Here is a 17,163-nt window from a genome sequence, read left to right on the forward strand (position 1 = left end):
GGCAGAGGGCACCCCACCTCTGCAAGCCCTTGCCGGGAGGAAAGAGGGGGAAGATACAGAGGCCCACCCATTCCCCAACACACCTCATCTTCAGCCAGGCCTGGCCTCCAAGGCCTTCAGAATACTCCCCACCCCACCTCTACCCCCCACACACACCTGAGGAAAGGGTTCTATCATGGTTGCTTCAAGCCTCTGGAAGGGCCTGAGCAGCCCTGGATGGGATGGGGTTGGGGGCAGAAAGGGGGGTGGTGGTCACCCAGCCCTGAGGCCCAGGTCCTTCCAGCTTGGAGCCTGTGGGGAGAATGGGGATCAGACAGTGGAGACTGGGTCTGCAGACAGACCCCCAAGCAGCCCGGGGCCATGCCAGGATGACCAGCCCCTCCCCCAACACAAACACGAGGCCCCTGGCTCTCAGAGAAGAGGGAGCATTTTTCAGAGATGACATCAGGTCTTAAAGTTTTATGTTTCCTGCCAACCTCAGCCTGGAGAGCAGGGTCCCCAGGGCCCACAGGCCTGGAGAGGCAGGCGGTGGCGCCAGTGCAAACAGCCTACCACCTATTTCAGACCCTCACAGCCCCCCACCCGCAGAAGAGATGGCCGTGAGGATGAGGTCCAACGACCTGCTCACCGGAGGACACAGTTCTGCCTGGTAACTGCAGGCCAGATGCGAGGGGAGAGAAGATACCAGGCTGCCAGGTCCCCGACACCCCTCAGAGCCTTTGCTCACACTGTTACCCCTGGCAGTTCCCACACCCTCCCTGCTCCGCACCATCTAGCAAGTGCCTCCACATCCTTCAAGTATCTTGTCCAGAGTCCCTTCCGGTAAAGCTGGCCCCACCTCTACAGTTCTGTCCATCCTTCCATTAGAGCCCTGGTCACTGGTACAGCTTTCCTTCTCCATCTTGCCGCCTTTCCACAAGACCCTGAATCCCTGGGGGGCTCAGACAAAGTCCCATTTCACCCTGGCAGAAAGAAATGAATCAACCACAAAGGCGTAGGAACCGCCCAGTTATGGAGTCACGGTGGGGATCAGCTGAAGGCACGGAGGCTAGTCGTTCAGTGAGATGCAGGGATTGGGGTGAGGGAGTGGACAGTGAGAGCGAAAAGTGGGGAACACTGTAGTGAAGGAAGCGTACGGCAGGGGCTTGGCAGCCTGGATGGGGAGCAGGAGGTGCCGAGGCTCCAGGGAAGGTGGGTGATTTTTTGGTTTTTTTTGTTTAATAGTTATTTATTTGGCTGTGTTGGGTTGAGGCATGCAACTCTTAGTTGTGGTATGTGGGCTATAATTCCCTGACAAGGAATTGAACCTGGGCCCCCTATACTGGGGTCATAGAGTCTTAGCCAATGGACCACCAGGGAAGTCTCACCTTTTCTTTCTTTCTTTCTTTTTCTGTATTTTTTGTTTTTTGGCCACCCCAAGAGGCTTACAGGATCTTAGTTCCCTGACCAGGGATCAACCCATGGCAGTGAAAGTGCCTAACCACTGGACTGCCAAACAATTTCTCAGGCAGTCGTGTTTGAATGAGAGAGAGAGTAAAGGAATGAATGAGGCATCCAAAGAGAGGAAGAAGTGGGAAAACCAAACTTACCTTCTACAGTGAACTCTGGCTGGCTGGGGATGGGTGGAGACAGAGATAGATGCTCTCACATGATGCTCTCTACCCAGCCACCTGGCGTTTCACAGGTTAAGGTGAGCTGGAGGTGACGCATCAGGTCCAGAAGGGACCAGGGGACTGGGTGGCCTCCACTTTACCCTGGGAGGGGGCTGACTGGATGCCCTGGGCCCAGGGCCAAGCTGCCGGGCTGCTGACTCAGGCCCTGCAGGCCAGCTCAGCATTCCTGCCCTCTCCACTGAATTGGGGCTATTGAAGCTCTTTGTAGGGGGGTTAGGCCACTGGTCACACCCCCAACCCAGAGCCTTCGCTGCACTGAGGGCTCTGCTGTCAGGAAGAGGGGCACGCAGGCACTTGGGGGGTCAGGTGGAGAGTGCCCTGGACACCAGCTGCCACTCTGGGGGTGTCTGGGACCAAGGACCATCCAGGTAAGCTGACTAGGCTGGGTCAGAGAGGGGAGCCCAGGGGAAGGGAATTGCCTTCACCCTTAGGACTGAAGACCCTGGGATGGCAACGCTTCTTAGGACCCCCGGCTTGGGGAGGGGTCTGTCTCTCTGAATAGGCCGCATTGTGTACATGGGGTGCTGCAGGGGTTCTGTGGCTTGTTCTGCCTCCCCCATCAGACTAGAGCATCCCTAAGCCAGAGTGGTTTCCCCATTGGGTTGAAGCCATCACAGAGTATAGGTTGGGTCTCCCCCATCAGGCAGGGACACGGGGTGGTTTGAAGCCTTGCCCATCAGACCCAGAGCTCCCCAAGCCCAGTCTTTGTCCTCCTGAGTATCTAACTTGAGGATTGTATCTGGAGCCCAGTCTCAGCCTGTGCTGGTGTGTCCCAGCAAAACCACGGAGAACCTGCCCCCAAAAGAGCCAATGCTTCATCAGATAAAGCATCCCCCACTAGTCCCACCTCCTCCTCTCGTCTCTGCCCTCAAGCCAGGATCTGCACCCCCTACCCCGAATCCTGGCTGCTTGGGCTGACACCTGTCAGATGTGCTTTTTCAGGTATGGGGGAGGGCCGGGTGCCATGAAGCCAGTGCGCGTTGTTACTCTTTGCTGGGTGCTACTGCTGGCGTCCAGGCTGGGGGCCACCAGGAAGGAATCCCCAGAAGAGGCCTCCTTCTACTATGGAAACTTCCCACTTGGTATGTCCACTCTTCATTGGCTCTGTCCGTCTATCCATCTGTCTGTCGGCTTGCCCACACTGGCTGACCTGTCAAGGAGTTTCGGTGTTTCAGCTTCCTTATAGGTAGGATGGTGAAAATAATTCCATGTAGTGGTCTGAAATAAAAAATCCTGACAGATTTTTTAATATTTATTGGAGTGTAGTTGCTTTTCAGTCTTATGTTAATTTCTGCTGTATAGCAAAATGAATCAGTTATATGTACACATAGAGCCTTTCTTTTTTGGATTTCTTCCCCATTTAGGTCAGCACAGAGCATTGAGTAGAGGTCCTTGTGCCATACTGTAGCTTCTCATTAGTTATTTGTTTTATATATCGTGTTTACGGTGCCTAACAGATTTTTTTAAAGTTACTATATAGATACTAAATGCCAATCAGAGCTAAACTTGTGCAGATAATGCTGTTAATGTATTATGTCTCTCCCCTCCCCCTGCCACACATGCTCCCACCCCTAGCCCCAGGCAGATAGGGCAGGCTGCCAGGGGGGGGGCTTGTCCTGCGGTCCTGGAAGCACAGCCCAGGATCCCAGTCCCAGATGGGGAGTAGGAGAAGGCTCAGGGCCCAGCTTGGGGTCTCCCCCTGCAGGCTTCTCCTGGGGTGTGGGCAGTTCCGCCTTCCAGACTGAGGGTGCCTGGGACCAGCATGGGAAAGGGCCCAGCATCTGGGACACCTTCACGCACAGCGGGAAGGGGAACATCCTTGGGGACGAGACAGCAGACGTGGCCTGCAACAGCTACTACAAGGTCCAAGTGAGTGATGGGTGTGTGTGAGCGTGTGTGACTGAGCATCACCCAGCGAGAGCTGGGAGGTGACATACTGGGGGAGCCCACGTGCCAGTGTCCACCAGGTGATCTGCTAAACCCCCTCAACCCCGATGCAGCTGGGCAGGGAGGGGCTGGTGGTGACTGGGGCTTGGGGAGGGGGTGCCAGGATATGGGAAGGTATGTGGATGTAGAAGGAAAAGAAAGCAGGCCCCGCCTGAGCCAGGGCCTTAGTCTAAGGGATGGGCAGCTGAAGGGCCAAGGCCATGACCCTAGGGCCTACAGGCCATCGTGGCCTGAACCCCTGGCCCCTGTATGGGAATTGGCTCCATGGAGACAGTGGGACCAGCTCATCCTCTCTCCCTCTGCCCAGCACCCACTTTCTTCTCTGGACTGGGGGTCCAGCACCCTGACGGATTTCTCAGAGTACCCCCATATCCTGCCTTTTACTCGATTCCTGGCATAGCCCCAGGAGGAAGCAGGGGGAGGTGGCATCACCCCTGTTGTATAGATGCGGAATGTGGACAGGAGGCGCCCTGGCAGGGCCCGGCTGACCCAGCCCACACCCACCCTCGTCTGCACAGGAGGACGTTGCTCTGCTGAGAGAGCTGCATGTCAGCCATTACCGGTTCTCCCTCTCCTGGCCCCGGCTCCTGCCCACAGGTGTCCGAGGTGAGCTAAGACCACCCTATCCCTGCCCCAGAGTGGCCTCTTTTGGTCATGTTGGTTTGGTGGGGACTCCACAAGTCCTGGGTGGGGAGAACAGCCCACAAGCACAGTTTCCCCAGCAGCATCTTTCACGGGTTCCGAAGGTAGCTGGGCTCAGAAGTCCCCAACATTTTTGTCACCAGGGACTGGTTTCATGGAAGAAAATTTTTCCACAGATGGTTTTGGGAGATGGTTTCGGGATGATGCAAGCACATTACATTTACTGTGCGCCTTCTATTTTTATTACATCAGCTCCATCTCAGATCATCAGGCATTAGATCCCCGAGGTTGGGGACTCCTGGCTGGACTCCCAGGAGTAGCTGTTCCACCATCTGAGACCCAAGTGCTGGTGGACTGAGTGTGCCTTCAGACCTGCAGAAAGCTCCAGGGTCCCGGCATAGTGCACTTCAGAAAGTCAACATCCTTTCTCATCACGTCTCCTTTTATTTCCCCCTCAGCTGATGGGGTGAACAGGAAGGGAATCCAATTCTACAGTGACTTCATCGATGCCCTTCTGAAGAGCAACATAACCCCCATCGTGACCTTGCACCACTGGGATCTCCCACAGGTGAGGCTGTGCAGGTTCAGAGGCCCAAGCGGAAGCTCAGCTCAGCAGGAGGGAGCCTGCTCTGGGCACTTGGGATGGGCAAGGTGGGGGCAAAGCCTGGAGTCTGGGCTCAGGCTCAGGATAGGAAGATGGCAGGAAGTGAAGAAGAAATCTCTCAACTTACCCATGGCAGGGAGGTAACACTGACTTAACTGATGTTTGTAATTAAGTGGTAAGTGCAGATTCTGATGTTTCCCAAAACATTTAACCTAGAAGCAACAACTCAAACTTATAAAGAAAGAAGTCTCATTTGAGTAAGAGTTCATGGAATTAACAAGTTTGCTCAGCCTTTCTTTCCCTAGTTTGTTAGAATTAGCACTGTTTGTGCTCCTACATGAGCACCCTTGGGACTTTCCTTGTGGTCCAGTGGTTAAGACTCGGTGCTCCCAATGCAGGAGGCACAGGTGTGATCCCTGGTCAGGGAATTAAGATCCCACATGCCAAAAAAATGTATAAGTTAATAAAAAAAATTTACAAAAGATGAGCACCCCCACCCTCCCAGGTGATCTCTGTAGGAACCTCACTGTTAGACATCACCATTCAAGAAGTTTTTTCATTTGTTCAACAAGGCTCCTCAGAGCCCAGCTGGCAGAGGAGTCGTTTCTGTGCCTCCCTGTGACACGGGGTGGTGGGAGGGCAGAGGACAAGACACCGGCTTCAGGGAGGTGTGAGGGAGAAGATGGAGTTCCATCGACGCTTTGGAGGGTTGGGCATGAGGCGGGAGGAAGGCCTCTGAGCTGGGGCTGGGGGTGCAGAGCAGACTTTAGGGAGGTGAACTGGAAACCACCTTCCATCTTCTTCCCTGGGTGATCACTGTCACTGCCCCTTCAGCATTCCCTCAGACCCTCCAAGACGAGTTCAGGAGGCAGTCTTGATGGGGCGATGAATCTTGGGGAAAAATCTTGCATGATGAGCAGATGCCCTTGGGTGGGAGAGAGCCCTGCCCTGAAGGAAGCAGAACTGCTCTCATGACAGAGGCTTCTGGGAGGTTTCTGAGACCCTGCACGGCCCTGGAAATTCTAACCAGGGTTCCCACTCCCAGTATTGTGTCGTCTTTCTTCAGAATTTATAATCAAGATTCTTTCCTCATGATCAGACCTCTTTCCTCTGGCAAATTTTCTTAAATACTCATTCTATACAGTTCTTTTTAAGCACGAGAATCTCAAACTTCCTCTGCCCTCTCCCGCTTGTTTGTATAAGGTATAATATGTCTCCATGTTTCTCTACAGTTGAACACTGCCACTATCTTCAAGTCTTTTCTCTCTCTCTCTCTACTGGAGCGTAATTGCTTTACAAAGTTGTGATGTTGTGTACGTTTCTGCTGTACAATGAAGTGAATCAGCTATACACACACACACACACACACACACACACATATCTTCCCTCCCTCCCACCTGACCCATTCCACCCCCCTAAATCTTCAAGTTTTAATGCCTGAGACCCTGCATCTTTGCTCCCCTTTCCTCTAAACATCCTCCAAGTTTCTTCCACAAACTTGGCCCATTGACCCCGAAAGTCTTTTCTGGAGACGGACCCTTGGGGCACCTGCTTCTCTCTCCACCCCTCTGTTCGCAGCTGCTCCAAGCCAAGTGCGGCGGGTGGCAGAACGGGAGCATGGCCAACTACTTCAGTGATTATGCCAACCTGTGCTTTGAGGCTTTTGGGGACCGTGTGAAACACTGGGTTACTTTCAGTGATCCTCGGGTAAGCAGACCCCCACTCCAGGTGGGGAAACCCACTTTCCAGCCAAGAGTGCACCCTGTCACTTCTCACGGGTCCTGTGGGCCCCCCTTGCTATCCCTGCAGACAATGGCAGAAAAGGGCTACGAGACGGGCCACCACGCACCTGGCCTGAAGCTCCAGGGCACGGGCCTGTACAAGGCGGCACATCATGTCATTAAGGTGAGGTGGGGCCTTCTGGGAGTGAAGGCCGGGGTCAAGGTGGAGCGGGGAGCCCCAGTGACAGCTAAGCCTGCCCCAGGGGCCCGAGTCTGAGCCCAGTCCTCTGCCACCTCGCACCTTCGCGCCCGCGCAGTCCCCTTCCTGCCCATGAGCATCTGTGAGCGAGGGTCCCATCCAGTGCTCTGCTGGACACTGCGGCCCAGATGCCAGGACTGCTCCCTAGAGCTGGCAATCTGGCTGAGGGGCTGGAGCCCGTGAATGTGAAAACTTGTCACCTACAGGTCTAAACTGTCTTGTGGGGCATGGTGACAGGAGGAAAGGGGGATGACAGTGAGCTGGGGTGAAAATCTTCAGTGCACGAGCAGAAGTAAGAGGAGGGTGGTGAAGGACAGGGAAGGGGTTAGGAGTGCTTGTCTGATAGCATGGACGTCAAAGGATCTGGAGTTTTTGGAGGAGGAAGGAGAAATCATTTGGAAGCAACAACAAAGAGCAAGGCAGACACTCTCCTGAGGTATGTGGGGTGTGAGGGGGAAAAACGGCATCTGCTGGAAGGAGCTGCAGTGGCTGCAGGGGTCTGCAGGGGCGGCCAGGCTCAGCTAGGGCAGAAACTGAGGAGGACAGAGGAGATGCCGAAGGGCCTGAGAAGCGGGGAAGGAATGGGTCCATTCCAGGACATATATGAGGGTCCAGGTGACGATGACTGGGGAATGGGTGCAAGGCCTGGTGGGGTGGCCCCCAATGGACTGTCAACAAAAGGTGGACAATCTGATCAAGCGGGCAGGCAAGGGACCGCTGGGGACATACCAGACCCTCAAATTCATGTCAGCAAGAGAACTTTCTCATTCTTTCTCTATGGAGCTTAGGATTTCTTTAACTGTGAATATTTAAAGGGCAGAGCTCTGAAGACATCAGCGGGTCCCTGGGGGAGAATGTGGAGAGAAGGCAGGTTAGCACACTTTGCATTCTGTCTCTCAAGACTGTTTCAGATGCTTGGTGTTTTCCTAATTTCCTGAGTACGCATGCTGAAAGCAATGCCTAGTGACAGCACAGGACAACCAGGAACAAAGCAGACACGTTAGCAAAAATCAGAAACAATAAGGAACGCAAAGTGGTGGCTTATGCATTCATGCCAGATTTAGACCAAGTGTCCTCCACAGTACAAGGAAAATGGAGGTCAGAGGAAGGGAGCCTATGGGTCGGGCTAATCAATGCTGGACTCATGAAGAGGATAAAACTTAAAACGATCTCCAGAGTTAGAAAGGAGGGGTTGAGAGGGAGGAGAGAAATGGGTACGGTCGGCACCCCCGATGCACTCCTTTCTCTCCCAGGCCCACGCCCGAGTCTGGCACGCCTACAACGACACGTGGCGCAGGCAGCAGCAAGGTGAGTCCTCCCACTCAGCAAGGTGAGTCCTCCCACCCAGCAAGGTGAGTCCTCCTGCCGAGAGCGCTGAGAGCAGACGCGTGGCCAGCGTGGCGGTCACCCTGCCTGCCACCCCCTCTTCTTTCTTTTAAGGTCTGGTGGGGATCTCATTAAACTGCGACTGGGGGGAGCCTGTGGACCTTAGTAACCCCAAGGACATAGAGGCTGCCGAGAGATACCTACAGTTCTGCCTGGGCTGGTTTGCCAACCCCATTTACGCCGGTGACTACCCCCAAGTCATGAAGGACCACATCGGTGAGCCATGTCACCTTTGCAGACTCCAGATACCACAGCAACAGCATGGAGCTCGAGCCAAAGGACGGACAGGCAGGGGGAAAGAACACGCTGGGCTGGTTCGGGTGAAGCACTCAAGGGGTAACCCAGCCCCCCAGAACTGAGAACTGGTTGTTTGAACTGGAAGGGTGAGGGACATCCAAACAAGTTTCTAGACCCGGAAAATGAGAATATCAGAATCCAGGGGAAGAACAGTTAGCAATTCTCTAAGCCGCTCCCTTCTGTGTTCTGTTGTCCTGTCTTCTCCCCACTCTTCTCCACCCAAATGCAGCGAAGTAGGAGTGAGGAGTCAAAGACATGGTCTTGGGTGGGCTCAATCCTATTGCTGGTTCTTTTTGTCCCTTGAGGAATACTTTCCAAGTTCTGCTTTCCACAATGTCAGAGAAGAGAGTAAAGACAATGCTATAATTTCAGTGTTTTTAACTGCCACTTCATAGAAAACTCCAAATAAAATTGATTGAAAAGTACAGGATTTATCATCTTACCTGAAATCCAGAAAAGGGTGATCCACAAGTAGTTAATTCAGCCCTCAGGGATGTCTTTGGGAACCCAGATTCATTTCATCTTTCCTACTCTGGCACTTTCATTTAGCTAACTCATCATCTACTTTCCTAGGCCACAAGATGGCTACAGCAGCTCCAGGCATCACATCTTTGTATATCAACACTCTGAAGCAGAAAAAAAGGGAATAGCATATCATCTGTTTTTAAGAACAAGGAAAATCTTCCTAAGAAACAGCTTCTACTTCCAGTTGACTTCCGTTTGAGCCTCAGTTCAGTTCAATTCAGTCGCTCAGTCATGTCTGACTCTTTGTGACCCTATGGATTGCAGCATGCCAAGCCTCCCTGTCCTTCACCACACCTGGAGTCCAGTCAAACTCATGTCCATTGAGTCGGTGATGCCATCCAACCATCTGATCCTCTGTTGTCCCCTTCTCCTCCTGCCTTCCATCTTTCCCAGCATCAGGGTCTTTTCAAATGAGTCAGTTCTTCGAATTAGGTGGCCAAATTATTGGCATTTCAGCTTCAACATCAGTCCTTCCAATGAATATTCAGGACTGATTTGCTTTAGAATGGTCTGGTTGGATCTCCTTGCAGTCCAAGGGACTCTCAAGAATCTTCTCCAACACCACAGTTCAAAAGTATCAATTCTTCGGCACTCAGCTTTCTTTATAGCTCAACTCTCTTATCCATACATGACTACTGGAAAAACCATAGCCTTGACTAGATGGACCTTAGTTGGCAAAGTAATGTCTCTGCTTTTTAATATGTTGTCTAGGTTGGTCATAACTTTCCTTCCAAGGAGTAAGTATCTTTTAATTTCATGGCTGCAGTCACCATCTACAGTGATTTTGGAGCCCCCAAAAATAAAGTCTTCCACTGTTTCCCCATCCATTTGCCATGAAGTGATGGGACTGGATGCCATGATCTTAGTTTTCTGAATGTTGAGCTTTAAGCCAAACTTTTCACTTTCCTCTTTCACTTCATCAAGAGGCTCTCTAGTTCTTCTTCACTTTCCGCCATAAGGGTGGTGTCATCTGTATATCTGAGGTTATTGATATTTCTCCTGGCAATCTTGATCCCAGCTTGTGCCTCATCCAGTCCAGCATTTCTCATGATTTACTCTGCATATAAGTTAAATAAGCGGGGTGACAATATACAGCCTTGACGTACTCCTTTCCTGATTTGGAACCACTCTGTTGTTCCATGTCCAGTTCTAATTGTTGCTTCCTGACCTGAATACAGATTTCTCAAGAGGCAGGTAAGGTGGTCTGGTATTCCCATCTCTTGGAGAATTTTCCACAGTTTATTGTGATCCACACAGTCAAAGGCTTTGGCATAGTCAATAAAGCAGAAGTAGATGTTTTTCTGGAACTGTCTTGCTTTTTCGATGATCCAGTGTATGTTGGCAATTTGATCTCTGGTTCCTCTGCCTTTTCTAACTGCATTTTAGTTATCAACACATAAAAATGTTACTTTCCTTTATACATTGACTTAAACTTTTTTTGAGTAGTTTATACAAGGACATGTTTCAAAGTATACCTTTTAAACATCTAGTTGTAGTTTCCAAGAAACAGAATGAAACAGAATGATGTAAAAATAAAGATGATGTTGAGGGTCAGGACAGTGAGGATGACAGCTGTTTACTGAGCTTTCTGTGAATAAAGTCTTAACTCATTTTATGTTTTGGAGGCAGCAAATTTCTGACCTTAATTTATGTCTTTCTTTAAGCCTCAAACTATGGAACTTGTCTCTAAAATATTTCTTTTTTTGAACATAAGGATGAACCTACCCTTAGGATGGTGCAAACATCAAAGTTAGTGTAAAAAATTAAAAAAAAATTTTTTAAGTATAAAAAAGTGAAAAAGGTTAAGTTTCCTTCCCTCCCCCACTTCACTATTCCTATCCTCCCCAGAAGGAAGTACACTTTCAGAGATGGATTGTGCGCGCATAAGCAAAAAACACTGCTGCTGGTGTGTGTACATACTTACATATTCATAATGCTCTGCATCTTTGTTTCACTCGAGCATCCATCTTGGCACTCATCTATGCTGGTATATGAAACACCGCCTCATTCATTCTAATGGCTGCAGAGTGTGGTACTGATGTAACATACCCCATCACTTACTTATTAATCAGTCTCTCCTGACAGCCCTTCAGGTTGCTTCCAATCTTTTGCTAATGAAGATCCTTGTACATACATCCTTTTACATAAGTAGTGTAGAGTAAGTAGATTTAGTATCGGTCAGTTAAAGGACATCCACTTTTACAATTTTGAAAGCGAGGACATTGCCCAACACAGAGGTGGTACCAGCTGACACCACCACAGGCCTCAACATGACTGTCTCTCCCCTGCTGGCCAGAGTACCACTGGCCTCCAGTTCCCTTCCCAGAGGCAAACAAAATCATCAATTTTTGATGTAAGGAATAACCTAGTTCTACTTTTTTCCAGATAGCTGTACAACTTTCCATACACCACTTACTAATGTGTGAAAATATTGCTTTTAAGCAATATGGACTGAGAAATTTTTGGCTAGTATTCCAATGATGAAATCCAGTTTGAAAGGCTAAGATTATAATTTCCATGCTGATGCATTCCAAAGCCCAGGATCTGGATAATGGCTTACATGTCAATACATCAGTATCATCGTGGTACCTGACAACAGAATGACTGTGAGAAAATAAAAGTTGGTTAAATTCTACTTTTCTCTCTCATTAGGAAGAAAGAGCGCAGAGCAAGGCCTGGAAATGTCGAGGTTGCCAGTGTTCTCACTCCAGGAGAAGAGCTACATTAAAGGCACATCTGACTTCTTGGGCTTAGGTCATTTTACGACTCGGTACATCACAGAAAGGAACTATCCCTCTGGCCAGGGTCCCAGCTACCAGAATGATCGTGACTTAGTAGAACTGGTTGACCCAAACTGGCCTGATCTGGGATCTAAATGGCTACATTCTGTGCCGTGGGGGTTTCGGAGGCTTCTCAACTTTGCTCAGGTGACTACATTAAGCTGAAGGACTTTTTACCTGCATTCACGTTTTTACAGCATAAGCTCAGGTGCCTACATTTAAATTAAAGAACCCAGTTACACTTCAGAAGCTACTAGATACAGGCCTTAAAGAAAGACTAATGTGGACTTTCTTGGTGATCCAATGGTTAAGACTCTCAACTTCCATTGCAGGGGGCACAGGTTCAATCCTTGGTCAGGGAACTAAGATCCCACATGGTACACAGCATGGCCAAAAAAAAGATGAATGTCTACTAATAATCATATATAGAGATCATATACATAGTTGTTATATCTTATATAAATTAAATTCATATAATATGCATATATATCATATATAACAATATATGATTACATGTGATAGATACTATATACATTTATAAATAAAACTTCAAAAATCTCATATGTATTTTTATGCCCTTCTCACCTGTAATGGAACATATGTACAAAAACAAGACATGAAGCATATTTTCTCTAAAATGATGGCTTGTCAAGAAATGAATTATTCTGAGACTTCTCTGCTGGTTCAGTGGTTAAGACTCCATGCTTCCAAGGCAGGGATGCAGGGGGCACAGGTTTAATCCCTGGTCAGGGAACTAAGATCCCATTTGCTTCATGATGCAGCCAAAAATAACTATATATACATATATATATATAATTTTTTTTCTATATTAACTTGCCTTCTGCCTACATTCATCTCTAAATAAACATGCTAACTGGCATCTACTAAATGCCAAACATGCCCAATTAGAATATGGCAGGCTTCAATATGTGTTGCCATGATTCCTTTCAGACTCAATACGGCAATCCACTCATATATGTGACAGAAAATGGAGCGTCTCAAAAATTACACTGTACCCAACTGTGTGATGAGTGGAGAATTCAATATCTTAAAGGATACACAAATGAAATGCTAAAAGGTAAGATACAAACTGTCTTCACATATCTTTTTATTCAACTTGGGCAAAATTTGTAACACGATTAAAACTTGTTTCTAAATCTCATAAATGAAAATATTTAAGGTTATCTTCACAATAGTGTTTTTCAAAGAAAATAAAACATATTCAAAATGGAATAAAATGTCTTTGCAGCTATCAAAGATGGTGCTAATGTAAAAGGGTACACTTCCTGGTCTCTGTTGGATAAGTTTGAATGGGAGAGAGGATACTCAGATAGATATGGATTCTACTATATTGATTTCAACAAGAAAAATAGGCCGCGCTATCCAAAGGCTTCAGTTGAATATTACAAGAGGATTATCACTGCCAATGGGTTTCCCAATCCGAGAGAGGTAGGAATAATTCTCGATGTTATTCTTTCTGGATTTTAGAACCAGGTAACTGGAGTACAGTGTTTAGCAAGCACCTCACAGGGGTATCTGGGAACAGAGCCCGGTGTTTTTTCCCCTTCTTGCTTATTTGCTTGGAATGGGGGTAAGGACAATGCAATCCTAGCACACAGAACATTAAGAGAAGACTAGGGTTATTAAAATTTTTCACTTCTTTTCCCACCAAATGGCATAGCAATACAAGTGCACTGTTTCCAAAATGAGATTAAAATAAAAAGTATTCTATAAAACCTCCCATTTTCTATAACCTACACATTTTTCTATCAGCTCTCTATTCTCTATGCTGTTGCACCCAATGGCAGGGAATGCAAGTTGTAATTTAGAGTGTTATAATTCTTTTGAAAAAATCTCACTTGTTTATCAACATTCTTTTAGGGTGAGTCCAGTCGGACTATAAATAGAAGCAGTGACTGATAGTTATCAGGTATTCACTATTTTTGCATTAGTAGAAAAGATAGTAATTGCATTATTAGAAAAAGATAGCTAGATTATAAGAATAAAAACTGCTCTTTGGCCCCCTCACAATGATGCATAGGCGTTCAATAAATATTAACTGATTTAAACTATAATCAGATTCTTAAAAAAATTTTATCCCACACTATTCCAAAAATGATTTCAAACAGTGCAAACATAGTAAGACTTTACTTACCAAGTGGGTTTTTATTAGGTGGAAAGTTGGTACTTCAAAGCCTTGGAAATTTGCTCTATCAACAACCAGATGCTTGCTGCAGGTGAGTTTAATTCTTTGATAATTAAACCATGTAATTAACATATGTAGTGGTATTATCAAAAATCTCAAAATGTGGACCCACCTTAAGTCAATCTTCCAAAACCACACGATTAGAAATGGACTTTTTCCCTTTATTTTGAAGTAATGTCAAATTTCTATCAGCATTTGAAACATTTTCTAAAAATCTACCATGAAAAAGAAATATTTTATCTACTCTAGTTTGATTTTGAATCATAGTGTAAATTTATAAATCTACTATTGTTATAGTGGGCTGCTGGAAGGAGGGAGAAATTCAACCATTCTACCAAATGGAATGAAGAAAAATCCACGAACACTCTACACATTATATTCACTCACTCAGCAAGTAATTATTAAACAGTCACTATTGGCTCAAGGGTGTTTTAAGCCCTGGCGACATAGCAATAAACAAAACAAGGTCCTTGCTCTCACAGAAGGCATTTCTAATGCAATAGGACCTAAAAGGGTCAGAGATGTAGAATAAGCAGGATAGTAAACATGCATCAAGAAATGCCAATGCATATCATCTGTTTCTTTGTAGTTTGTTTTTATATATAAGCGGCTTCCTTTGTAGCTCAGTCTGCCTGCCTGCAATGGAGACCCGGTTCGATTCCTGGATCGGGAAGATCCCCAGGAGAAGGAAATGGCAACCCACTCCAGTACTCTGGCCTGGGAATCCCAAGGACAGAGGACCCTGGCAGGCTACAGTCCATGGGGTCGCAAGAGTCAGAGATGACTTAACAACTAAACCACCCATACATAAGGGCAATGAGAGAAATACACTTCCTGTTTTAACAAAAAAAATTTTTTTAACTGTTATGCACATTTAACAAATTCATCTTTAATGTGGTATCAGAGGTGGAAAATGCTAACTCAAATCCTACCAACTCAGCTATTTTTACAGGCCAATATACCACTGTCCTCTCCCCCCTCATCTAAATAATCAAGCAATATTAAAGATGTATATTCTATTAAATTAATACAGAAACACGATGTAGAATTTACTACTGAGCCCATGAGCTCCAAGAGAATAGGGTCTGTGCCTTATTTATCTCAGTAACCAAGGGTGCCTGGCACAAAACCTAAAAGCAGGCATTTCATAAAAATCTACCACAATATTAATGCACATGAAATAATGTTTATCATTTAACTCTTAAAATTATTTAGCTATGGTAAGAATTACCATAAAAATTTTCAATATAGAAATTCCTATACCTCTTAAGATATACAATCACACCTTTGAAAAGCTGCAAATATTTTTTAAGGAATTTTTTTTCCCTAAATCTCTCCAATGAGTCCACGGCTATATCACCCTGAACATACCCAATATCATCTAAATCGCCCCAATGAGAATTATAGAAGCTGAGGAATATGGCTGCTAATATTCTGAGTAAGCACAAGCATTGATATACATATAGACTTTATTATAGTACTGAAGAACCAAAAGTCAGCATTCTTTATCCATATTTTCTAAAATATCTTACGAAGCCCTTACACAATTTTTTATAACATTTAATATACCAGTTTCTCTTTTTTAGAGCAAATGAGAATTAGCAAGTGTGATGATGCCATGTTACAAGTTTTTCCGGACAGCCGAAGCTTTCAGGATGAAGCTGCATTTGCCTTCTCATCTGCCATGTTGGTCTCTCCCCCCACTGCAGAGCCTTTGCTAAGTTACATGCAGATCGTGACAGAGATCGTGGTACCGACAGTCTGCACCCTCTGTATACTAATCGCTGCAGTTCTCCTGATGCTTCTCCTGAGGAGTCTGAGCTGAGACATGGTCACCCGTTCTGCAGCTGCGTCTTTCAGAGAGAACCATCAGGATCTTCTTCAGCATCTTTCTCCTTTAAAGGCTGAGGCACATCTCTGTTTTCAGATTTTGTGATAATTACCTTCCCATTACCTCTGTACATTTTTTCTGGGGGGGTGGGCAGTTTGAGCTAGGATTTAAGAATTAGAAAATTAAAAGAAAGTGTAAATGAAATAAAAATCACCTGTAATCTCACCCTTCTCAAAGTCAATGTTAGTATTTTGCTGTATATTATGCACTGATTTTTATTTCGCAGAAAGGATCATACTGCACAAACGGTTTTGTGATTTATCTCATTTTAAAATCTGTCCTGGGGACTTCCCTGGTGGTCCAGTGGTTAACACTTCCACTTTCCACCACAGGGGGTGCAAGTTTGATCTCTGCGGGGGAGCTAAGATCCCACATGCCTAGTGGCCAAAAAAACTCAAAAACATAAAAAATAAAAATAAAAAACAAAATCTGTCCGGAAATATTATTTTAATGTAGAAATGATTACCACACTAGGATTGCGCTACATATGACAGTCAATCCTTCAGATAACAACCCTTTCAGGCAATCATGCAAAAGTACTAGATGTGGACTAAGTAAATGAGGATGTATACTTTTCTAAGAGAAACTTTCTTGTGCTAAATGAGTATCCTTTACTCACTGAAATAGCTCAAAGAAATATTATATACTTAATTCACATATCTTCTCTGTAGCTGGATAGTTTTTTAAAAGTCCATTTTATTCTTAACTATGCTAAAATTAATATCCATTTATTGGTATAAAACACAGCTTAAGAAAGAACATTAAGCAAAACTCATTCATTATCTGATTCTATTTAATATTTGTGAAACACAAAAACAGTAAGATCATAGAAAGCGTTATTCCAATCATTCTTTTGGTTAATACTACCTCAAGTTAAACCTTTTAAAAAGATGCTTACATCTGGGGCTTAGTCCTACATTTGGGATGAGTTACAACCATTTTTCACAAAACTTTGCTTTCAATGTCAAATCAACGTGGCTGTTTAGGGTTTTTCTGTTCCATCAATGGCTTTGAAACCAAATTCTCTACTATATATACAGATTTCAGATACAAAGACATTATCACTCAAAAAATTGTTTTTTTCATTTTTCCGGTGTTAGGATTAAACTGTCAGTTGACTCTGACAGCTTCTTTCAACTACAGAAGGGAGAAAGGAAATTAAAGACTTGCATAGCTAACACCTGGTAAGCCTTTTATGTGATTACTAATAATTCATATTTCAAATGTATTAA

General features: G+C 46.0%; 2 protein-coding genes across 5 annotated transcripts in view; one reads left to right on the forward strand and one right to left on the reverse strand.

The window, feature by feature from the left end:
* The first annotated feature begins 1,431 nt into the window (after window positions 1-1,431).
* On the forward strand, window positions 1,432-15,865 carry LCTL (lactase like). The gene is made up of 13 exons (XM_043919848.1): window positions 1,432-2,755; window positions 3,379-3,542; window positions 4,139-4,226; window positions 4,721-4,830; window positions 6,445-6,573; window positions 6,676-6,771; window positions 8,100-8,154; window positions 8,287-8,448; window positions 11,707-11,981; window positions 12,786-12,912; window positions 13,084-13,283; window positions 14,008-14,071; window positions 15,750-15,865. The coding sequence occupies exons 1-13, from the start codon at window positions 2,602-2,604 to the stop codon at window positions 15,863-15,865; spliced, it is 1,740 nt and encodes a 579-aa protein (XP_043775783.1). The 5' UTR covers window positions 1,432-2,601.
* ZWILCH (zwilch kinetochore protein) overlaps window positions 15,492-17,163 on the reverse strand; it is a 41,727-nt gene continuing 40,055 nt past the window's right edge. For all 4 annotated transcript variants that reach the window (XM_043919845.1, XM_043919846.1, XM_043919847.1 and 1 more), the window contains one exon: window positions 15,492-16,031. The gene's annotated coding sequence lies outside the window, so the exon portion shown is untranslated. The remainder of the gene's footprint in view (window positions 16,032-17,163) is intronic.

Source organism: Cervus elaphus, chromosome 12, assembly GCF_910594005.1.
Source record: "Cervus elaphus chromosome 12, mCerEla1.1, whole genome shotgun sequence".
Lineage (NCBI taxonomy): Eukaryota > Metazoa > Chordata > Mammalia > Artiodactyla > Cervidae > Cervus > Cervus elaphus.

Coding starts and splice junctions, on each gene's coding strand:
- LCTL (XM_043919848.1), top strand. CDS start 2,602: ATGTGCTTTTTCAGGTATGGGGGAGGGCCGGGTGCCATGAAGCCAGTG. Junction 8,155..8,286: donor GTGGCGCAGGCAGCAGCAAG/GTGAGTCCTCCC, acceptor CTTTCTTTTAAG/GTCTGGTGGGGATCTCATTA. Junction 11,982..12,785: donor GGCTTCTCAACTTTGCTCAG/GTGACTACATTA, acceptor GATTCCTTTCAG/ACTCAATACGGCAATCCACT.